Source organism: Chamaea fasciata, unplaced genomic scaffold, assembly GCF_029207755.1.
Source record: "Chamaea fasciata isolate MVZ Bird 193981 ecotype frontalis unplaced genomic scaffold, bChaFas1.0.hap1 SCAF_5, whole genome shotgun sequence".
NCBI lineage: Eukaryota > Metazoa > Chordata > Aves > Passeriformes > Sylviidae > Chamaea > Chamaea fasciata.
Genome location: NW_027094090.1, coordinates 19857310 through 19882079, shown reverse-complemented (window position 1 = coordinate 19882079; position 24770 = coordinate 19857310). Strand labels below are relative to the sequence as shown.

General features: G+C 38.2%; 1 protein-coding gene across 6 annotated transcripts in view; it reads left to right on the top strand.

Annotated features, from left to right (window-relative positions):
- The window catches only part of PLXNB2 (plexin B2), a 253985-nt gene that overhangs the window by 216994 nt on the left and 12221 nt on the right, over positions 1 to 24770 (top strand). For all 6 annotated transcript variants that reach the window (XM_066182975.1, XM_066182972.1, XM_066182971.1 and 3 more), the window contains 14 exons: positions 3425 to 3561; positions 4205 to 4372; positions 5373 to 5481; positions 7198 to 7425; positions 7919 to 8095; positions 8548 to 8687; positions 9721 to 9821; positions 12026 to 12255; positions 13249 to 13430; positions 14175 to 14241; positions 14357 to 14503; positions 17712 to 17868; positions 18943 to 19043; positions 20084 to 20168. In XM_066182975.1, the coding sequence (XP_066039072.1) occupies positions 3425 to 3561; positions 4205 to 4372; positions 5373 to 5481; positions 7198 to 7425; positions 7919 to 8095; positions 8548 to 8687; positions 9721 to 9821; positions 12026 to 12255; positions 13249 to 13430; positions 14175 to 14241; positions 14357 to 14503; positions 17712 to 17868; positions 18943 to 19043; positions 20084 to 20168 (2029 nt within the window). The remainder of the gene's footprint in view (positions 1 to 3424; positions 3562 to 4204; positions 4373 to 5372; positions 5482 to 7197; positions 7426 to 7918; positions 8096 to 8547; positions 8688 to 9720; positions 9822 to 12025; positions 12256 to 13248; positions 13431 to 14174; positions 14242 to 14356; positions 14504 to 17711; positions 17869 to 18942; positions 19044 to 20083; positions 20169 to 24770) is intronic.

Here is a 24770-nt window from a genome sequence, read left to right as displayed (position 1 = left end):
ATAACCCAGCAGAGCTGTAACCAGGCAATTATTTCCCATTTTCACTAAGAGAAAGGAATATGGCTGTCCAGCTGAAGTTCCTTGCAAGTTCCTTTCATTCATTATGCTGAGGTTATAGAGAATAGTGTGTGTGATGCTTCAAAAACCATTTTTTGTTTCCCTAGTCTATGTTTAAAGGCTGCTTTAAGTGGTTTCTTGTTCATTTTCTTCCTAAGCCTGTCCTTGGAGTCAAGCCTTCCAGTGGAGGTAGTATTTAGGGAAAAGACTACAAATTTTAAGCAGATTTTTTTCAGAGGTTCAGGGAGAAAGAATTTGTCTACACTGCTTTTTTTAGTGGTTCTTGAGGAACACTTTGATCTGAAAGCTATCCTAAGCATACTATGCAGCTAATTACTGCAGATAATACAGGAGTCCAGCACAGTTAACAATTTATATCAATTAGGATTTAATTTGAACTTAATAAAAGGTATGGTTTTCTGTCCATGTGGTAAGGTTATGCTTGAAGTATTTGACCCATTTTTATAAACTATTTATTAACTGTGTATTTCATATACAGTTTTGTTATCTTTTTAGCAACAAAATTCTGTTATAAAAAAGCACAAATGAGTTTTTTCCTATAAAGTGCATATCTAGACTTATTCTAATTTAAACTTCAAATGTGATTTTTAAAACTGACCCCCTAAAACTTTTTATTTACCCTGGTGTGTCTTGTTTCAATCTCGCTTAAATCACAAGCAATTAAATCGAAATATGAGGATTCACAGACAGGGTTATATAGACCTAAATGAGCTTTCAAAATGCTTTAAAATTACTTTGAGTGACTTCCCTATATAAAATCTTGTAACCTGAGTGATGTATTAAATTAAAGCTAAATCAAAGGTTAGTGCATGAGAGCAGTCATATGCTCACTCTTGAGGAGTGAAGGGTTTACAAACAGATTTCTCTCGGGGAAGAAAAGCAATTGACACCCAATTAGTTAAAGCATATTCCTAAAGCTCAATGACTCGAGAGCAAATTACAGTTGTCATTGTGGATTTGTGAAGTGTGCTGAACCATGATGCATTCCTTCAGAGGGAAGTTGCTTAGACATGAAAGTATAAAAAAAAGCAGAGCACGCAAGAGTTCTTCATGCTTCTATAATATCTGAGCTTCAATAAAACAAATTTTTAAAGTAACCATGAAGTCAGTTGGATGCATTTTTATGGATTCCTGCTGCTTGTTAAAAACCTGTTGATGACTCACCAAGCTTTGAACTGAAATGTGATATATCAATCCCTTCCTCCCTGCAATTGGTGGGCCATTGTTTTTGTATCTGTAAGCTGTCACAGACATGGTCTATGCCTGTGCAAAATTATGTGAGAGAAAGGGGTTTGCTGTGTGACTAGGAAGAGGTGGGCATGTTGCTTTCTGTCTCTGAGAAGGGCTTTTCCTCCTTCAAGTGGAAGATCAGTGCTGTGTAATAGTGATCAAAGAAACCCTCATCAGCAAGGGAAGTTTTCAAACTTCTTTCCTTTGTCTTTATTTGCATGTGCTTAGTATGAAATAGCCCCAAGCCTGGGCTTTATTGTCAGGCAACCATTTTAGCAAGATTATGCAAGAGGAGGAGAACAGCTCATGTCATTTACAAATATACATGAGTCTGGGAAATAAGCTTATTACTTTTTTTGACTCATTTAAGAAAAGCCTGTGTTTTAATATGGTGAAGCAGTACAGTTGTACATCAGAAAAGGCATCACCTATTTACAGATTCTCTTAAGGTCTTGATCTGGTATGCTTCAGCAAACACAGGATCAGGTTCCCTCATAGCAATGCCCCAGCCTCATGCACCAGCCACACGCTTAGACCTGGCATTGTCACTGTGTGCAACACCCATGGCAGCTGCCTGCCCAGGACCATGGTGCTACCTGCCCAGAGCACAGTGCTGCCTGCCCAGGGTATGATCCTGCCTGCCCAGAGCACAGTGCTGCCTGCCCAGAGCACAGTGCTGTCTTCCCAGGGCATGGTGCTGCCTGCCCAGGGTATGATCCTGCCTGCCCAGGGCACAGTGCTGCCTGCCCAGGGTATGATCCTGCCTGCCCAGGGCACAGTGCTGCCTGCCCAGGGTATGATCCTGCCTGCCCAGGGCACAGTGCTGCCTGCCCAGGGCACAGTGCTGCCTGCCCAAGGCACAGTGCTGTCTTCCCAGGGCATGCTGCTGCCTGCCCAGGGTATGATCCTGCCTGCCCAGGGCACGGTGCTGCCTGCCCAGGGCACAGTAGTGCCTGCCCAGGACACAGTGCTGTCTTCCCAGGGCATGGTGCTGCCTGCCCAGGGTATGATCCTACCTGCCCAGAGCACAGTGCTGCCTGCCCAGGGCATGGTGCAGCCAGCCCAGGGCACAGTAGTGCCTGCCCAGGACACGGTGCTCCCTGCAGGCACAGCAGCTGTGGCCCCATGGGCACGAGGGCTGTGGCACGTCTGCAGGCGTGCTGAGGCGTGGGGTCAGCCGGCAGTGTCACCCAGAGCCGGCTGGAGGCCCACATCACGCGGCTTGCTCAGCTTCGGTCATCCTCTTGATTCAGCAGCTCGAGTGTGACCCTGAATAAGGATGCTTTTCTCAACTAGAAGCAGAAATTACTTAGCGACAAAGTAATTAAATCATGCTGCTCATGAAAAGCCCTCACTGTTAATTTACGGTATTTGTTGGAGCTCCCAGATTACAATCATTGAAACAAAGACTGAATTGAGAACAAAAGGAGGGAACTTCTTGAGAAATTTTAATATAATACAAATTTTATAACAATTTGAAGCGTGTCTGCTTGATTTAATTGGTTTTAAGGAACCCACTCCAAGGTTCTAGGTACATTAAGACAATTTGAGTATTTTCTGATTTTCTTTCTTTGCAACTTTATTGCTCAATAGGTTAATAACTTTACTGCTTTATAGGTTAATAGTTTTGCCACAAATATTGAGAGCCTTATGAGATAAAGGGAATTTTTATATTCTTTCTGGTTTTGTCCAAGTTTTAAAAACCTGGTTCTTTTTCTCCTGTAGCTGACACAGAATATAGGAAAGGGTAAGGAAAGATGAAGGTAGACTCAGCCATAAAGGAAAGAGAAATCTTAAAATAAGTATGAAACCAGGAAATCCAACAGGAAGCTCTCACAAACTTAATGGCAGCTAACTCTACATTTTGTGATAGCGAATTGAAACTTGTAGAAAGCCTCATAAAATACAATAAAGAAAAAAGTGCATTCACATTATCTGTTACTTCTTTCAACGTGAATAATAAAAAGGTTTTTTTTATTTTAGAAGATTTGTCTGTCATTGCTGTAATTTTATTCTTTTTCAGGTAGTAATATTAAACTTATATCACCTATTAAACTAAATAATACTGGTATAAATTTTAATTTTATCACTTAGTTTGACCATCTTCTCTTTGCAGGAACCTCATCCTTCTCAAATAAGACCTGAAAGTGGTCCACAAGCAGGCGGAACCAAACTTACCATCTCTGGTATAAATCTGGCCACTGGTTCCAAGAAGGATGTTCAGGTTTCAGTTGGCAGCCAGCCTTGCAATGTGTACGTAACAATACAGAGCTGTGTCCTAAAAAAGCACCAACCTTTTCTGTTCTTTATAAATTAAACAAATCCATTTTCTTTATCTTTGTGACTCCTCCCATGCAATGGAGTTCTGCATGTAACATTCAGACAGAAACTCACTCAGAGGCTTCAGTGGAAGGAGCAGCTATAAAAACACTTTAAGTGGGAGAATTTAGATATCCAAAGATTTCTCCACTTTCTCTACTAGACTGGCTGCTTCAAACCCACCCACGCTTTCACTCAGCATGTCCTCAGTGGTTCTGTATAAAATATTAATTTTCTAGTCTCCCATGCCTTGTTCTTCTCCCTTCTTTTTCCTTTTATTAATTGCTGCCCTGGTCTTTTCTCAAAAAAAAAAAAAAAAAAAAAAAAAAAAGGACACTAAGTGTGCTGACATTGCATTGTTCCTGTGTTTGTTCACTCTTCTTTGTTATATCCTATATCTCTTTTTTTGAAAAGCTTAAGTGATCTGACAGAAGTGCTATTTCCTCTCATAACTACTTGGTACCAAGCACAAACAGAGCCCTGGTTTTGCTGTTCTGGAGTATACAGTAAAAGAATACAAAACTCCATAATGTTAGTAACAGAACATGCTTCCTCTTTTTTTTGTTTTCCAATCTAGTACTGAATTTGGAGATGAGATCGTCTGCATTACAGGACGTAATAACAAGGTTGAAGCTGTTCTAGTCACGATGAACTATGGGGGCACAAGAATTACTGTACCACAGCTGTTTGCATACAGTGAGAATCCTACTGTCACCAAATTCCTGCCAGTAAATAGCTTCAGCAGGTAATGAAATGTTTGTCAACTTTTTTCACAACTGGCTTTAAATATGTGTAACATAACATGTAATAAAAATATTAAATATAGAAATTTTTGGAATAAACTCCTGTACTCTCTCAATGCACACATTTAGGTATGTAGGGTTTATGATCTTAATTGAAATTGATGTTTGAAAGTATTCTGTTTACTTCCAAATTTTCATCCCTTTTTAAAGGTCAATGTAAAATATGTAACATCATGATCTAGCAAAAAGAACATTAAAAATAAATTTGGCTGTGACTTCTCTTGGAGATGTTAGTACCTGTCTCCTTGAATATTGAGTAATCACTTGTATAAAATAGGATTTGTTTTTAATGTTTCCTTTTCATTTTTGTTTGGGTGACTTTGGGGCCTGGAATTTTTCTTTGGTAGATCAATAGTGATTTACCCCATGAAATTTAAATGACTTTTTTTTTCTTCTATATAAACTAAAGCCTATTTTTATGGATTGCTTTGAGGTTTACTATCCCTCTAAATCCGTGTCACTTCAATGACTTTAATTCCCAGTGGCAACTTGCATTCATTCTTCTTCTTACATGAATGCATTATTTTTTAAACAATGTGCTGCAAATAAAAGGGAATAGAGAAGCCAGGTCCCTACAGACCTGTGGAAAATACACCCTCACCTTTGTCTCTATGTGTGTATTGTAGGCAGAGTGATTTTAATAATAGCATTGGAGAAGTAAAGCACACAAAGATTGGCATCAATGTACAGCCAAAAATCCTGGCAAAGCAATTTGTACCTTTTTTTCAATTCTGCTGTTTTAAGTGGAGTTTTGACATTGATCTTTTAAATGCTTTTGTCATCAATAGCTTTAAGAGAAGTCCTTTTTGTAGGATATCTAATTGTCATGTAGGCATTATACATAGTTTTTTTCAGTGGAAGCAATAGCAGTGCAGGATGAAGCAGTGTATAGCTGTGGTAGTCTGCCAATGACTTGACTTCCTTTTTGATTCTGCCTTGCAGTGGAGGGAGAAATATTACAGTAACTGGAACCGGTTTTGAGCTCATCCAGACTTTCTCATTGGTGGTATATGCAGAGCATCCAGAAGCAGGGAGGATGAATCAAAAAATGGTAATTTTCTTTTTTTTTTCCACCAAAGCCATAACACTGGATGCACAACATATATTCTGTTCAAAAACAGCATATAAACTTTACCACTGGACTTTACTGGGCTTGGACTGAAATAAAGACTGAACCCTGAGTCTCTTCAGGGTTTCCCTGTGGATGAAGATCTTGACTTTCCTACCATCTTGCCTTACATTCACTTGTACTTTGCAATCTTCTGCTTTAAAATTAATTTCATTCAATATGGATAAAGATAAAAGATGTGTTTCAGAATTTGAAAGTGTTTGTTTTTTCTTTATCTTTCTCCTTCTTCTCCCCCTGCAAGCATTAGCAATTTGCCTGAAGCAGGATCTAAATCTAGACAATGCAGACTACTCAGCTTTGCACAATCAGTGTCTTTTATTTCCTCACATCTCAATGAACCAAGTCTTCTTTCTTGTTTCATGCATATTCCACCTGTAAAAAGTTCACAAAAAGTTTACAAAAAGTTGTGAAAAAAAAAATTTAAAAACCCTTCTTGCATCTCGTAGTAAGAGGAACTTACATGACCAGTAGTCTCAATTTCCCCCTCTTCTAGTGAAGATCACAATTTAATGACATCATTTAGACCTAAAAGTGATCTTCCAGTAAGAACGTTATAAGACTTTTTCTAAGGCTGACTCTTTAGTCTAACACTGTCTTGTGATCCATAAAGAGTCAGTAATGTGCATGTTTTGTATTATGTGCTTGATTCAACTGTTAGAGTTTGCCAAAGCCAGCTGGATTGGGATCCATTAGAACCCTATCCCTAAAAATTTTTAAGAGGAAAACTGCTTACATAAACTTTAAAAGGTAATTATCTTGATAATCTTGACTCCCAGGGCAATCTAAAAGTCTATTTAGCTTCTTGACAGTGTTTATCAACATTTCTCACACCTCCTCTTAGGTATACTCAACCTGTTGGCTTAAGTCAGCATTACCTATAGCACACTTTCTCCATAAAGACTTTGCAGATTACGCAGCTTTTCTAATCTTTTGGTTTGCTTTCACTTACACAACAATAGCGGAAATGTTGCAGAGAAGTTATCAAGTTGTACTGAGTCATGAAGTGAGAAACAGAAATGGTGATAGAATAAATATTGAGGGTTTCTATTAGGTTCCTGTGGTTGATGTTACTAAATGACTGAAAGTGTCAGGGTAAAAGCATTGTTGAATTGGGGATGGAGGATGGGTAAGCTGAGTTGTTACCTTGAGTAGTTGAGTGAAACTGTTGAATTTTATTCCAAAATTTCACTTAATAATTGTATTGAAGTTCAATGAGGCATTATATGGTGTAAGCAGAAAAGAACTGACCCAAGCTACTCAAAGGTACAGAAGATGACCAGGATTAATGGTGACATGTTAGCTTCCTGGTCTGAGAGGAATTTGATGGTATCAGTCCAGTGGTAAAGGGCCATAGAAATTAGAGGCAATGGAAACTGATCTGTAGCCCAAGCTGCTTCTGCAGGCAACTGCTAGAATATAGCGAATCAATTATTTATTCCCATCAACAAATTTATTTCATTTTCTTTTTCAAAAATATGTTTTTTTTCATAGTAAAAAAAGTATTGGTATTTCTGCTGTATGGAGAGGATATAAATTCAGTGGTTTTATTTCTATGATCTAAAGTTATCAACAGTTATGTACAGAAAGTAATCTGACTCTAAAATGTGCATATTCTTCTTCTTGTCTTGTTTCTTACAGTTTTATGGAACAGTTGTTACAAGACTTAATGAAACCACAGTGGTTTTTTCTTCCCCACCAATACTGGAAGACCCAGAAAACTATAACATTACCACTGTTATTCTAATGGATCATTATAAATTGGTTGTAAAAAATGAGAGCCACTCCTTTGCCTATGTCGCAGACCCAACTTTTGAAAACTTCACAGATGGCATCAAAAAACAAGTCAACAAGCTTATTAATGCAAAGGTAAACTTGTCAAAAGCTGGTGCTTGCTCATTTTGTCCTTGAAGCATGTATGGAATTTTTCATTCCTCTGCGAAATCCTTAACAGATGTTTGGTGCCATACCCCAAATTCTTGGTAGACTCCCTGACCTTTGCTAGATGATAAACATTGACAGCTCCCCTTTCCTCCCAACACACCTTCTCAGAGAGATTTCCTATCTTTTTTAGCCCTACTTTGGGTTTACTGAGGATGCCTCCTCCTGCTGAGTCTGGCATTTGCATTTGGAAATGCCCTCTCTCAATAGAGAACTCTCACAGGAACTGGAAGGGACATCTCATCTCACATCAGGAAGGAAGGGAGAGGACTCACATAATTCCCAATTACTCTGCTGTTCTGTATCCTGCAGTGCAAATCATATCTGCTTCTAAAAGTGATCCAAATGGAAAGTTGCAATTCAGGATTTGTTGTCCCCCAAGACTTTGTGATGATACCTCAGCCTTTTATTTTCTGTCTAGGGCAGTAACCTGAACAAAGCCATGACGATAGATGAGGCCCAGGCTTTTGTGGGTGATGAGCCTTGCAATATAAAAACTCTAACTGAAACGGACTTATACTGTGAGCCACCAGAAGTACAGCCTCAACCAAAGAAACGGCAGAAGAGGGATACCATCAATAACCTTCCTGAATTCATTGTACGTTACCTTTTCTGTAGAATTTAGTTTCGTGTATCAACAGTGCCTCTTGACTGAAGTAATTTGTTCTCCAAAGTTGTTGCAGTACTGTGAAGAAACTCTTTGCAGTTTTCTTTCTTCCTCCAGGTTCTGCCTACTGCATAAAAGGTGTCACACATAAAGAGCAGTCTCAAGGCTGCCAAATGCCTTCTACCTTCATCATATAGAGATGCAGAACTCTAGCCAGACATACTGGGGATTTTTCTTTCTCAGCTGAGCAAAATTAAATTGTTTCATGGAATAAAGTGCTAGTGACCCAAATTCTGTTTAAAATATTCAGAAGTATTTCCTTTGTTGGCAGTTTGAGCTAGAAATTCACTTGTGAAAATTACTAAGAGTTTAGAGTGCAACTGAGAAGTGGACCACCTCACATTTGGACTTGTTGAGATAAATATCTGTTTTTATCTAATTAGGTAAAATTTGGACTCCGGGAATGGATCCTTGGAAGGGTGGAATATGATAACCGTGTGACTGATATCCCACTGAATCTTATTTTGCCACTGGTACTTATTCCTATGATAGTAATCATCGGCATTTCTATCATCTGTTACAGGTAAGTTCTTCTAATTAGGTGCTTTTCTTTCCCTAAAGCTTTCAAGGTACTACCTGATTGTCTTCAGCTCAGTCTACAGAAACTATCTTCATCTTTTTTATCAGCTGCAGAGTTAAGAAAAGGAGTTACAGCTGGAGATATGTATGAGCACCAATTTATTCCTCTCATATATGCCAAATTCCTTGGTGTCAGTCAGCCCAGTCCCTCCTTTATATATAAACGTGGTTGCTCCCTGGCTTCCCAAGTAAACAGTTGCAGACTGAGTTGCACACATACCCTTTTGAAATGGCAGCTAAAGTGGCACTTATGAAGGAGACAGCTTATTCTTTATAAATATCCATTACCATTTATGCTTCCTCAGTCAGCACTGTAGGTCTGAGCTGGATGGCTTTGACTAAGGGGTCATTTTCATCTTTCCAGCTACATTACCCACACACAAACTTCATGATTAATGTTGGAAGTCATGCTTCATAAAGGGCCAAAATATATGTCCATATTTCACTTAAAACCTACTTAGTCCAATTTTAAGGTTAGTAATGAGGGCCTCATACTGTCCCTCAGGAAGGAGTGGATTTCACCCCTACGGTACATATCAATACAGCTGAAGCATGTGCTGTACGGTTCTTGTGAACTTCCATCAAACCCGCTGAGTTTGATCCCAGACACACTCCCGGGCGGCTTACAGCCAGTACAGGACATGTTGCAAGTAATCCTTGTTCAGGGCATACAAACTGAGTTCCTGTACTTGATATGTGATTGAAAGCATTTGTAGCTACTTCTTACTGGATTTTAAATTACTGACCCAAGTCTGCTTTGAAGCAACCAGCCTGTGATAGTGCCAGGTTGCTTTACATGGAATGAAGATTTCGGCCACTGTTGCTGTTTTTCTCCTCCATTCTCTTTTTGCTGTATTTTAAAAAATCAAAGCCATGACAATTTTTTCCAGTCCTTGGGCTTTCCTCTCAGAGCTGTTGCAAATTATTTACTTTTGCATTTTGTAACTTTTTAAAAATCTTACTTCTGTTCCATAAAGACGCAAGAGCCAACAAGCAGAACGAGAGTATGAAAAAATTAAATCACAACTTGAAGGCCTGGAGGAGAGTGTCAGAGACCGGTGCAAGAAAGAGTTCACAGGTATTCCAGATATTTGCTCTGCTGTGGGTCCTCTTCAGCAATCAAGATATGCTGGAGGAATGGTGCTAGCTCACTAAAACTGTCTTCTGGGAACAAATAATCAATACATCTTAGTAGTCTTCGTTACTGACATTGACATAGAACAGATATTTTGCTATTATGTATGAGAGAAGTAAATAAAATAGGTAGCTGAGCTTATTAAAAGAAATTTATTATTTTAGTCTAAGGAAAGAACAGAGTTAGAAACTAGGAGTAGAAACTGATTGAGATTGGGGTTACTTATAGCCATTAATGTGATTGGCCATTAACACAAAGATAAGAATGTTTTACAGTGACTAACAGTGCACTTAATATTTAGCACAATGACTCCGTGTGCAATGTATGCACATTAAAAACTGTTTTCAGAGCTGCAAAATTTATTTGTAGCCACCAGCATAGAAAGGGATCATTTGGTAAGCTCACAGGAAAGGAATAGCATTTTACCCTGTTCACTGTGGGAAAATCTTAAGCTTGATTAGAGGAGCTAGCTAATTGTTCTGTGTAAATGTAGAGGCATCATCCACGGGAAGGCAGCAGGATATGTGAAGGCTCAGCATTTTTACATGTTGAACATTGCAACGCTTAAATTAGGCATCTGAGTGCAAACATTGCAAATATTGGCCTAAATGATTACCATGAAATGTCACCTCATTATCTGAATTATACTTGCTGCTGGATTGTGTTGAAATAATCTCTATTAAAAAAATACCCACACGCTTTATTGCTAAAGAGAAAACACTATTTCATATTGACAGTGGCTAAAAAGCAAGATTGACTAAAACAGCAATTTCAGGGTGGAGTTTGACATTAATTTAAGAAGTTCAGGGTATCTCAGAGATTTCAGCCATGCTGGAAGCCTCCTTCAGTCTTGTTCTTTCTGGCATTTCTGGGACAGGGTGTTCTTTACTTGTACCAGATTGCTTTCTCTGGAAAACCAACTCCTTCCAGGTTCTGGACACAAACTAGAAGCAAATGTTTGAATCAATCCCAAATGGGCTTCATTTCAAACTGCATTTTGAACTGTGAGAGGATCTATCAAGGTTCTCTCTCCCTCTCTCCACCTCTCCCAGGGCACTTCATACTCATTTCTGAAAGGAGAAGGTAGCTTTTTTCTCTTGCTGGGGCAAGAGTAGAGTTACATATTTCTACTACCTGTTGGGTTGAGTGTTTCCTCTCTGCTCCACAAAGTACAAACACTGGGGGAGTGGAATGCATGTCCAGAGAGTAATCCAGTTCCTAAACTATATCCACTCTGACTTAGAGTTAAATGAAACACTGAAGTCAAAACACATTCTGGTTTCATACAGTGAAACTGTAATGCCAACAGCACAACGTGCAAACTCTCTAAAATACACAGGAACAAAGCCAAGGAAAGGGGCAGCAGGAAGGAAGTTCTAATACCACAGAGGGAAACCAGAAGATTCTTTGTCCCTCAGCTTTGATGAATGCTATAAAATAAAGGGGCAAATGAATGAGTAAGAGCAATAAAACTCCTGAGACAATAGGTCACTATATTAATTTACATGGTATTCCAATCAATCAGCAATATTGGGTAATTGGAAAACCTTCAGCTAGAGTAGATGCTCCAAAGGATGATTCTCTAATTTTTGTCCCTTTTAAAAACTTCAGGCTTTTGAGTCCCACAGAAATATTTCCATCAATTTCAGTGAGCCATTTAACCTTCTTCCTTTCTGCCATCCCCTTCTTTCCTATTAAATTAGCTTGCTTTACACTTTAAACCTCTCTTTCCTTGATTGCTGTGTTTTTGAAAGAACTTTCTGTACTAACTAGACTCAGTGCATATAGAATATGGATTGGGACAAAAGAAAAATAAAACCAAACCAAAAAAAATTGCAATATCTTTTTCTAGTTCTGTGCTACATTCATCTATATGAGCTCACACAGATGCCATATAGGCTCTTTTACAGATAGGCAACAAGGAAACCATCAGTGCTAAAGGCAGTTATCCTCATGTCACCATAGGATTAGCTGAGGTTATAGTTAATAGGATGATTGTTAAAAATAGCAAGAGAAAATGTAAGATGAAATAAGTTTTTGCTGCTGAGTTGCTTTTTCACTATTACAAGTCACTGAAAGAGCTTGTATTGCCTAAAAAACCTGCAGAATTTTTAAACTGAAGCACTAAACTGCATTGCATATTGCAGATCTAATGATAGAGATGGAGGATCAGACAAATGATATCAATGAAGCTGGAATTCCAGTACTAGACTACAAAACGTACACGGACAGAGTCTTCTTCTTGCCCTCCAAAGATGGAGAGAAAGATGTGATGATTACAGGAAAGCTGGATATTCCTGAGGCCAGGCGCCAGACCGTGGAGCAGGCTTTGTACCAGTTCTCCAACCTCCTCAACAGCAAATCATTCCTCATTAACGTGAGTACTGAAGTAGATTCACTTTGGCTCTTAGCTAGGCATACCTGTGTATATGTGCTCAAGACAGCAGGTTTGCAAGCACAACTGAAACAAAATTGATAAAAATAAGTGATTTTCATATGGTTCTGATTTCACAGTAACCACTGCAGATATGTGGCATCACAGCCAGAGATGCCTGTTGGAACTCACATTTCTGTGCCAGGTCATGTACTATGCTAGTCAACATTGCAGTGGCTGTAAAAAGCAGGTATTTCCCAATCTGGCATAAAAACTGGTGTTACAAGTTTGATTTAGCCTTTTAAGAAATGTGATCAGAGAGTGCTGATTCCACCCTGGCTCCTCACGGGAATCTCCTGCAGACAGCCATCTACCAGAAGCTCTGCCCCAGTGAAGGTAGAGGCTCCTCAAGTGGCCTATTCATCAAGACTGATGAGTGCTCACAGCTGCTCTGAAGAGACCTATAATTGCTCACTCTCAAAAACTGAAGCTCATTGTCAGACACCTAAATATAGATTGAGGCTTCTAGCTTTTTTCTTTTTTTTTTTTTTTTTAATGAGAATCCAGTGCTGAGCTAGTTAATGGTAGAATTAGAGTTTATGGCAGATGAGAGCACATTTACAGGTGTACTTACATTAGTGTCTTTGCAATTTGATGTGAAAGGACTGGGAATTTGGGGGAGAGGGGAGTTGATTTTCTCTTTTAAAATTGCCACAGAACACTATTTTACATTTAATTAAAACATCCTTTTTCGATAAGATTTTAGTTAAGTATATAAGCATTCCTTAGTTCAGTCCAGTACACTGTGTATCTAAAACCAAAATTTAGGCAACATTTTCTTTTAAGAAGTTCTTTCAAACTTCTGAAAACTTTTTGATTCAGTGCTTAGGAGATTTAATATTAAAATAATATTGCTGGTCTTCTTAGTGCAGACAAGTGTTGAGGTTCTTCAGAAACCTGCCATTGACTTGATTTTACATTTGTTTTCTTTTTCAGTTTATTCACACGCTGGAAATCCAGAGGGAGTTCTCTGCTCGAGCTAAAGTGTATTTTGCATCTTTGCTGACTGTCGCTTTACATGGAAAACTAGAATACTACACTGACATCATGAGGACGCTGTTCTTAGAACTGATGGAGCAGTATGTTGTGGCCAAAAACCCAAAGCTGATGCTAAGAAGGTTTGAATGATTGTCATATTTTCTGTTTGTCTCTGGCTTTCTGTAAATGTGTTTCTTTTGCATTGTGACTGTGGTGAAATGCCAGCTATCTGTAAATTCAGAAATAGCTTGGCCCAAGCATATTAGCCAGACAAGCCCACAAGGAGCAGCTGTGGAAGGCACTGGTAGGATGCTGGACAGGGCTGCTTATTCGAATACTGCAGTGTAGAAACACCTACCTTACTGCAGAATACTACACTGAACATTTCATTTACTTCTTAATCTAGCTTCATTCCAAATGATCTAGCATTTTTACCACACATCACCTCCATAATGAGCACACATAATCAGCTGCATTGTGCATTCAGTGAGGGCTTGCTCTAGTGTTTTAACCCAACTGTTATTCCCAATAAATTTCAATCGATCTTGCTCTGTGTATGTTGTAGCTTTGTAATCTGCAGGTTGTTTCCCAGTTACTACACAACTGGGTTAATTTTTTAGCTCTCACAGCATAGACCCAATTTAGGATTTTGAATAAAGGATGTGTGCTTTCCAGCAGCAAACTCAGGAATGATGAGCAATACAAAGCACTTATCCTAAAGCAAGTATATGCTTTCAAGACTCTATAGGGAAATCATTGCATTAGGAGACTGAATGCAGTTAAGCATGTAAAAATATTATATTTCAAGCAAGCAGTGGTTTGGGAATTTTTTTAACATTGTCGTTAAGTGCCCTTACTATATTTGGGGTTGGTTTTTTTTTCAGATCTGAAACGGTTGTTGAGAGAATGTTGTCTAACTGGATGTCTATTTGTTTATATCAGTACCTCAAGGTAAGAGTTGAAGTCTGTTGCCCATGGGGGTTTTTTTTAATCAGTAATACTTAAAAACACTGCACTGAGTATGTCTTCTGATTGTGTTTTATTTCATTTCCTTTCTTTTACGTAGGACAATGCTGGGGAGCCTCTTTATAAATTGTTCAAGGCTATCAAACACCAGGTAGAAAAAGGCCCAGTGGATGCTGTACTGAAAAAAGCAAAGTATACACTGAATGACACAGGCTTACTGGGAGATGATGTAGAGTACACACAGTTGGTAAGCAAAGCATGATTAATAGATCATAAAATAACTTTTTATTTTACAATTAGTTCCTATAGTGTTACATGTGTACACAGTTTTCTAGACTACTGTGAGCTGCATAGAAATTCTGATCATGGGCAGGATTGTCCGTAGTTTGACCAAAACAAGTCTCCCAGCAGGAACAGAATTATAAAGTATCTTCTAAAATAAAATTCAAATCCTGCCAGGGCAGAATCCATTTCAATAAATTCCTTTCATAATTTTTGGTCGGTCTGAAAAGTGGTCAGGATGTTTGGCTCCTCCCCTTTTTCCATCTCCGTTCATTGACAATTGATTTTTGTAGAATTCTTGCACTGCCATTATGTCTGAACTTCAAGTTTTCCCCCTTACAATGGCTGCTAATCAGCATATTGAACATCATTTTAGAAATCATTTTATTAGTATACCAGATTGTGCTCCTCTGTGGTCCTGTGAGATGGCTCCACAGTCTCCAGAACACTTTATGAACCTCTTTCTACATTTTTTCTGTGTGAGTCAAGATCTCCTGAACATGGGCAGCCCAGCTGGCACTGAAAGTTTTTTATTTCCTCTTAGGGAAATAATTCCCTGCAGTGCCTCTACAGCCAGTCCTGGAGACCTATGTTAGCTACTTCAGGTGGGATGAAATGGGCATTCCTGGCAAGGGAATTCCATCTCTGAAATCAGCCTCCCCCTGTATCTGATCAGCAGGGCCATGGTCCAGTTCTTTTCTATTATGAATTCTACTTTAACTTAATTCTGTTCACTGTCAGAAATTTCCACCACTTTTCAAACATACTCCAGAACACAGATTCACTGTTCTTTTGGAAAAACTCGAGCAGCCCACTCTTTAGCTCTTCAGGGAGTGTAAAATCTAGTTTTACTCTTTCTGACAGTCTCGCTGGTTTTCTTCAGGGTACATACAGTGTAGTGAATATCAAAGATGCAGAGACTGACATTCAGAGACCAATTCATGATTTTTTTTCCCTTTCTAATTTCTTTTTTATTGACATGTTAGGAGTCATTTGTAATTGTCTTTAGCTGAGAAAGATGCAATGACATATATGCAGCATGGAAAAGAAATTTAATAAAAAGCTTTATTAAGTCCCAGGTTGGGAGGATGGGGAACCACAGGATGTTAATGGGAGAAGATAGCTGCAGAACTTGCACTCATGGAGTCACTGTGAGTGCCTGGATGAAGAATGTGTCTTGGGCAAGAAGAAATTTTAAGTTCAACTGATATTTTGGGGATTAGTTGAGTTACTGTCTGCAGTGCTGGCTATAATTTCTGTTGTGTATGGAAAACAGAAAATAATTTCTGTTGTGTAAGTATGCACTGCACATCATGAAAGTCGTAATGGCAATAATTCTTTATATGGTCTGTTTCTTTTCATTAAAAAAAAAAAAAAGCCTGCAGTTAAGCTAAATGAATCAGTGTGAAGGCAGAAAATTCATGTATGTAATCAGATGTGGGCACAATATGCATATTAGCTAGATAATAAACATTATAACATTGTACAGTAGCAGTATTTGGTCCAGACTTACAGATTTCTCATCAAACAAATATTTTATGTATGTGCATGCGTGGAAGTTGATGAGATGTATGTGGATCTATCTATATATATGATAAAAGATTATGGAGGGGGTACTATTGCCATTAGTTTTGGGGATCCTTGACAAGCTGATGATGTTGTGGTAGCTCTGAACAGTTAGGGAGCATTCATGCACCAATGTAGGTTAAAACATGAGTTAATTCCTTCACTTCTGCCTGAAAGTGAGACAAGGTGGGTAAGTACAGCAGTTGTCTGCTCTCTAATTGTTCTTATTTAAAAGATGAATCTGTTTTGCATCACTGGTTACACTGACATGCTGCATACTGAACCAGGAACAAAATCATGTCTAATTACTATAAAGCTAATAGGAAAAGGAAGGTGAAATCCCATGATTAGTTTGAGCGTTCTGTCTCAAGGGACAGTGCAATCATGTTTAATTTGACTGCCGTATGGCATAGCTTTTCTTCACTGTTTGAAAATACCAGCCATGCAAGGTTATTTCTGAGGTCTGATGTGATAAATTCAGGCATTATGGTTGGCAGGACCATATGTATCTGAGAGCTGCAGTGCTTCACATGTGCCCAGCCTCCTAAGTTACCTGACTGGCAAAAGATCCACAAGTGCTCTGTGCTGTAGTACTGATTCAGCTAGTCAATGAAAGAGATTTTTCATAGTATCTATTTGGGTTTTTTGATTTTTTTATCCTTCTGGGGAGGTATTCTGGACATGGTTTTCTTATTCTCTTTTGTCTATGATGACACTGACACATAGCAAAGCTACTTCCAAAAAAATCATTCTAGATTTAGCAAATTGCAAGCTTTCAAGAAATTCTATTTAACATTAGAAAACCCATGTCAATACTATCAGAAAACAGTAACATTTTAGAACTAGCGTAAATTACTTAGATGTATACCCTGGAGCTATTAGAGTTATTATGACAACAGTAGGCAGTAAATGAAGTTTTCAAACACATAAGATGATAGAAATCACTTTTATATGTACATACATATGTGTATGTGTTTGTGTATTAAATGAACAGCTGGTAACAGGAGGTAAAGTTTGGAGAGCTGAACAACTCACTGCTCAGCAGTTGAGCCATGTTAAATTACCATATGTACAGAAGTAGTCTGCTCATCTTCAAAACCACAGCCATGAAGAAAGCAAAAATGAAGGCAAAATCACATAATATTCTAGGAGTTCAACAGTTCAAATGATTATTGGGAACTCACAAAATATGGGCACTGTAATACTTGGCCTTTTTATGTTTATGATTATTCAGGTTAAATGGGAAGCATGTAACAAGTCAGTGGTCCAACTGCTTTGTTCTTGTGTGTTTCTTTAATAAACTCCCAAGACTTAATAATATTAGCATATTAGACATGACTAAATCTATTCTGTATCTTTTCTGTCTTGTCATAGTGGGAGAAATTAACTGGAATTTATGATAACTGGTTGGCTGCATAACAGCAAAAGATCCTTCAAATAATCCCTCAAAGAATCCATACTCCCATTGCAAATATGTGTGGCTGTGCAATAATCATTGAATGGTTAATTTCAGATACTGTTTGCATTTAAATCACCCAGAAAAACAGATTCAGAGGTAATTCAGCACTGATTTGCCTTAATAACCCTGTACATTCTTTTCTTCACAGACAGTTAATGTATATGTACGAGAAGGAGGAAATGATTCCATACCTGTGAAAGTGCTGAACTGTGATACTATATCACAAGTAAAGGAAAAGATAATAGACCAAGTCTATCGAAATCTGCCGTGTTCTCAGTGGCCAAAAGCTGACAGTGTAGTTCTTGGTACGTAGTATTTACTTGTGATACTATATTGAGCAGGTGAGACCTGTTGTGTGACTTGGTATTTTCTGAAAAAATGTCTGTAAGGGGATAAAGGGGATTTTATTGCTTGGTTTTGGTTTGGTTTGTTTTTTGGTTTTGTTTTTTTTTTTTTTTTCAAGCTGAATTCATGTTCAGCTGAATGCAAAAACACAGCATTTTGCAGCAATCAGAATATGCCTTAAAAATTAATGTTTTCTTACAGAGTTAGTTTTTCTTGACTCTTAAAGTTTTGTTATACTATCTTCAGCATTGCAAGAGCCATTAATGACTGTTGGCACAAATGAATTCATGTCTGACAGAGTCAGTATCTCAGGTACTAATTAATGTGATAATGACAGCATGGATAATTAACTGATGGAGAAGTAATGATGCAATTTCAGAAGCTGGTACTGATTTTTAGTTGCCTTTATGATGGTTATTCAAAAGAATTATAACTTACAGGAACTGCACTTTTAGGAGATGATGTACCACTTAGTCTGAAAATCATCTTCCTTGAAAGCTTTCAAAATAGCTGTTCTCTTCTTGACAAAAAAAAAAAAAAAAAAAAAAAAAAAAAAAAAAAAAAAAAAAAAAAGTGTTCCTTAAAGGGCCTAACAAACTCAGAATAAAAGCTCCAATTAATATTTTTTTCAATATTTTCATTACTGCATTAACCTGAAAGTAGAATATGGAATTCTTGCATTTCAGAAAATTCTAGTAAATCCCCTAAAAATGTATTTTCTATTCCATGAAATCCTACTCTTTTTTGGATCAATATCAGATATTATTATATATATTTATTGAATTCTATGAAAAGGAATTTAAGTTTTTATGGAAGATAATCAGAAGTCATATGCATGGTTAGGAATAGTTCATGCAAACTTCTGTAATAAAGACCAAATGATTAAACAATAAAAAAAACACACAATGGGGCGTGGTGTACATTACTTCTTTTGATGTTCCACAATGTGCCAGTGGGTCTGTAAAACATTCTTGGAGTAGTTATTTTTGGCACATGGTTAAAAACTGTTTCTTCTCACTTTAATTACCCATTAGAATGGCGTCCAGGTTCTACTGCACAGATCCTTTCAGACTTGGATTTAACATCCCAAAGAGATGGCAGATGGAAACGTATCAACACACTGATGCATTATAATGTAAGCAGTTTCAAAAATGTTGTTTGCACCTGTTATCTGTTTTCCTGTAATAAATAAAATCTTTATTTGTTTATAGAGGAATTTCAATGCTACATACAAGTTGCCCAGAAAAGTTATGGATACCCCACCCCTGGCAGTGTTCAAGACCAGGCTAGAAGGGGCTCTGAGAAATCCAGTCTAGTGGAAGGTCCTCCTGCCCATGGCAGGGGAGTTGGAAATCTTGAAGGTCCCTTTCAGCCCAAACCATTCTGTGTTTCTACAATAAAGAATCAAAAGAAAAACATGAATCTGGGTCTAGTCAGTAAAAGCTTTGGACTGTGAAAGGCTGGATCTAGACATTCTGCCTAAGCATTTTATATAAATACACAAAACCTAAATGCCATCACCTTGGTTTCTTCAACACTGAAGAAATCCAAATCTAAATTCCATTTTGAACATTGAACTTTCTGCTAGGTGTCATATTCATCTTTTCTTTTCCCCACCACTTCCTACCCCTGAGAATTGTCTTTGTCCTTGCTGTGCTGTTGAATAGGTTTTGACTTGGTCTGGTTTGTTCAAAAGCCCAATCAGGAGAGCAGATGTTGACTTTGTTGTACTGTCTGTTTTAGGTTTCATACTGTGCACTCTACCATGCACTTGCAATCCACTTTTCTTTCCTTTTTATACTATTTATTGCTTTCTAACAACAGTTAATCCTGATTGGAAAAGAGAAAGTTGGTTAGTTTTCCATAAGAAAGCACACGGGTCCGATTCTTCATGATAACCCCAATTTTTGTCCAAAGGGCACCCGCAGCAGGTTGAGGGACCACTTAAGCCTTGAAGATGCTCCTAGTATTTTAGAGGAGGTGTTGATGGGATCTCTCAGAGTGGGAGGGAGTCTGTTCTGAATTGCAGAGCAGTTGCCCAGAAAGCCTTGGAAAGTTAGCATTTGTCAAAGATTCCCTGCAGCCAATTACAGAAACCCCAGTTTACAGTTTAAGAAAGAGGTTCAGTAGTGCATGGTTCCTTTGAAGAATACCTCTGTGTTTGTATTTTCAAAGGTCCGAGATGGTGCCACGCTCCTCTTGTCAAAAATGGGAATTTCCCAGCAGCCAGAGGATAATCAGCAAGATGTCCCAGGGGAAAGTAAGTATCGTGTGGCTTCCCAAAATGATTAGAAGTCAAAACCCGCAGAGTGATGCTGCTGTTTGGATTTTGATTATCAAGCACTTCCATGGAGCTAGATAATCCCCACCATATAGGGTTTATTTGTTGTGTGTTACCCACTGTATACTTGCAATGATTTTCTTTGCCCTCATTATAAAAGTCTTAAACCCTAGGACTTTAACCATAATTGCTGCGAGTCCATACCCCAACTTAATAGAAAGCACTCTTATTAAACATTTCCTTCCATATTTTTTTAATCACACTACATCTCTAGTCAAACTGTACATTTCATGGTCCCAAAGCTTTATCTCTTTTTCTCCTTTCTTCAGCTTTTACGCATGTTCCTCTTCAAATTTCTTTCATTTATTATTAGACTGAGAATTAAACGTTCTAGATGAACCACAGTGGAGACTAGCTTCCCTCTCTGTGACATAATGAATCTGATGTAATTTTTTGTAGCATTTCTTACAACTGTGTTGCCTTGCAAACTCATCTCTCTAGCTTCAGATTTTGTGTCTCCCTTCCTTTTGAGTGATGTTTAACCAGCTACCCTAACTTGTTTTTTCCCCAGGGCTTTTTAGTTAGCTTTGATCATTCCATGCATTTTGTCTCTTTAAATGCACCATTTTTCACCATTCCTTTGCTCTTTTTGAGGTTTTCAATCCTCTGTGAGTGTCAGGAATTTCCCTGTAATGTTTCTTCTCTTTCACATCACTAATGCATCTGCTGCATAATTCTTGTATTGCTGGACAGTATGCTGGACTTCCAAACACAGAAGACAACCTGTTAGCTTGCAACCCATCTTAAAAGCTTTTACTTTTACATGTTCGTGTTCTGTCTAGACCAATTTTCTATATTTCAAAATATCTTGAGACGCAATATCCTTTACAGCCTTGAATGCACTCAGACTTTTATGGCAATATTTACTTGTGGATATATGTTCCTTGTCACATGTATTTCCTTTACTGACTTCAGATGTTCAGTTTCTCTAGGCTTTTCTATCCTTATATTCTGTTATTTTATATGAGGTGGAAGTTAGATTTATGGAACAATAATTGTAGAGATCATTCTTCCTCCCATGAACTCATTTGATATGCTTTTCTGTCCAGCACTGATTGCAAAGGCCATTACTTCTCCTAATAGTTTCATCCCTTTAAACAGATTTACTGATCTTAGATTTAATACGTTTTGAGGGCTGGGCAGTTTAACAGGTTGGAAATAATATGCCAGAAATGTACATTTTTCAAAAAGATAGGTCTCAGCTGATAGCTCTGACATATATGGCTATTTAGCAGAAAGGTTCAGACTTTCCTTTGAGTGTTGGACTGGAAATTAGGATGGGCAGAATTACTTACTGTTTACTTTTTTACTGTGTCCTTCTGGATTCTTTCTTTTGGGATTTTTTTCCACCTGAAAGAAGAGTCTTCTAATAGTCATGTCTACACTGCTGCTGCTATCCTCACCCTTTTACGCCAAGTGCCTGGCATAACTGGCCAAGCAGTGACCGTTCTGTCACAGCAGGTGGCAACCCAGCATGTTAACTTAAAAAGCCATCCAGTTTAATATAGAAGGCAGTGGAGTGCAGCCAGGTGAGGTGCTGATTCCTAGTCCCTGTTCGGTTTGGTTGCACTGGTGGCTGGAGCTATAGTCACCTCACCTCTAAAGAAGTGGAGTGGACTGTGAATGGAGCCTGGTGGTGCCCTTAACTTTCTTTGCTTTCTTAATATAGAATAGTGGTCAGCCTTCTGTTCTGGACTGCTAATCTTCATCCTCCTCACCTCTCTACCCTTGTGGCAGGCAGTAGAGGACTAGATCACGTGTTTTTCCTTTCTTCTTGGGTTAGGTTTTCTTCCTTTTCTCCTTCTCTGCAATTATATCATTCAATATGATTCAGTATGATGAAGCTCTTTGAACAAGCATAATCTGTACTCCAAGGTGAATTCCTCATTTATCTATGTGGCATACTAAATTGCAAAGGAAAAGTAGACCTCTGGGGGTGGTGCTGTCACGCAAGAGCTCTTGTACGTGAGAGAAAAGTTTGCAGAGAATTCAGATCCCAAAGTATCAAGTGCAAACAAGCTTCCATCATGTTTCTTCTCCACACCTGTCTTGCACCATGGTAGTGTACAAATTTCGGATGACAATTTTTCATGCCAAGCTACCCTGCTTTCTTTAGCACTGTAAGGTCCTCAGAGCTATCTGGTGCCAACTTCTTCCGTTGGAAAGCTATAAAATGTTATAAAGCTGCTACAAAGCGAGAGCCTGCTGTGACCATGATTTGTGAGACACTGTGTGTAAAAGGGAGAGGAGAGGATCAGAGGCTTCCCCTCCCACACATATGCATTTATATGGCACAGGGATTTACAGGGTCTGAATAAACAGAAATCCTATCCTGACTATGAATGAGGCTTGTGACAAAGTGGATTTCCTTTTATTCAGTCTCATTAACTTGCACCTTTTGCATTGAGAAATGTCAGCCGAAGCCATTGACTGTCAGCCAAAGTAGGAGGTTTTGCACCGACCGAAAATGTAAAACCATGTTCAGAGATGTTGCTCTAAAACCTGGCATTGCTGCTATGCTGCTTTTATTCGGGGCTTCTAACAGGGAGACACTGGAAACTGGAGATTGTGACAAATTAAATGGAGCATCTTTTGCTTCTGGAGACAATAAATGCAGTTACTAATTTGTATCAAGGAGGAGAACAGTTCCAGTGATTTCATACTAGTATTTCTGTACTGAACTATAAACCAAAACAAAACATTCTCTTATTTGGGTTGTTTTTTCCTGATATTTGGTTTTGGGGGTTTTTTTGTGGTGTTTTGGTTTTTTTGGTTTTTTGGGGGGTTTTTTTGTTTGTTTGTTGTTTTTTTTTTTTGCTTGTTTTTTTTTTTTGTTTCATTTTATTTTGGGGTGGGTTTTAAGGGGTTTTTTTTGGGGAGGAGGGGTCCTTTTTTAATTCTGAATAAAAATAGACACAAGGTTGCAGATCAGAAATTCTAATTAGCAGATCTGTTAGGGCAGCCCTTCCTTCATCTCCGTGGAGCAGTATTCATGGTAGGGGAGACTGGAAGGAAAATAATTTGCTGCAGGTCACACAAGGGGAAAGGAGCTGCATTGCCTGATGTTTACATCATGGCTCCTACCACTATAATTAGTGAGTACAGTCTATTTTTGCCATTTACACTCCCCCCCAACACTCCAATAATTATTTTATATTGGCCAAAGAATGCCCAAGGGCCAAGACAAAGAGTTCAGGGGGAACCATTTGACCCTCTGGACACAATCTTCCTGCTTACAGCTTGATGCTTAGTATGACTAAGGAGCTAAAAACGAAGTATTTCCCCCTATTTTTTACTTTCTTCATTTCCTACTTCTGCACTGAGGAAAATATTATCTCATAGAACTGTTATTTTCTCTTAGCAACCATATTGCTAACATGTTTTGTTGGTCCTTGTTCTGAATTTTTCCTCTTCCTGCTATTTATAGCAATAAAGTGAGATCCTCAGGTTGCAGAAGTTCATCTGGTTGAGCTGTAGTCTCTTAATCCTCACTTTCCTATGAAATAACTACTATTCCACTAGTAGCCAGTTCTGCTATTGCTAAACAAACACGGAACAAACTCAGCTGCATGTAAGAGCCAGTAATCTCAGTGGAAACCCCTTTAGCTGTTTCCTCTTCTGTCCAAAGTTAAACTGGACCAAATACCATCAGGAGGGCAAAGAGTAAATAAATTCCTTTGATTCAAAGGAGGAAGCAGTGTATCAAACAACTGACATAAGGCTGGAATATAGTTTCTGGTCTAACTGCATGATTTGATCTGTTAATTTCCAGAAGTAAATAAACAGGGATTGCAAAAGAAATTCCATGCTTCATGCCCAGCAGTGGTTCTTACTGTACTGACAGACGATTGCCATGAATGGCATCTATTGTGAAATCACAACTACTTCAAAATAAAGGATAGTTTTTGCTTTTTCTGGCTTCATTCACATGAACTTCCAAGTTGAATTAAGGACTCTCGAAGGACAATGTGATTTAATGTGGGATTTATATTTCTTCCCTACCTTGCTAAAAAGAAGTAAATGTCCCAGAAGACTGCATAACTAATGCTTTTCATGAGAATAAAGTAGATTCAAGCAAAAGTGTTGGCTTAGCCAGATTACTCTTAAATGTTATTTCCCCCTGTGATGTAAAATATTGAATGCACATGCAAGCTGGGAAATTCAATATAGCTGTTGAGGAACTTAGTTAATAAACTATTATGGTCAAAGTTAATGCAATTAAAACCTGATATTTTGTTCTGTAACTGGGATTCAGTCATGTTAGAGCTGTATATTAAGGCATAAAACTTAGCAGAATGCAAAATAATTTGTACAGTGGGCCTGACTCACAATTTTTATGGGAAAAATAACTTCCATATTTTTAAGATGTCATTGATTTTAAATGTACTGATTCAATAACTTCCACTGGAAAAGTGTCATTGATTTTAGGGAGTATTCCAAGTAGATGCAAAAGTTCAGGATTTAAAGGAAGAACAAACAAAACCAGGAGATTTGAAAGTGACAGAGAAGCCCTTTTCAAGG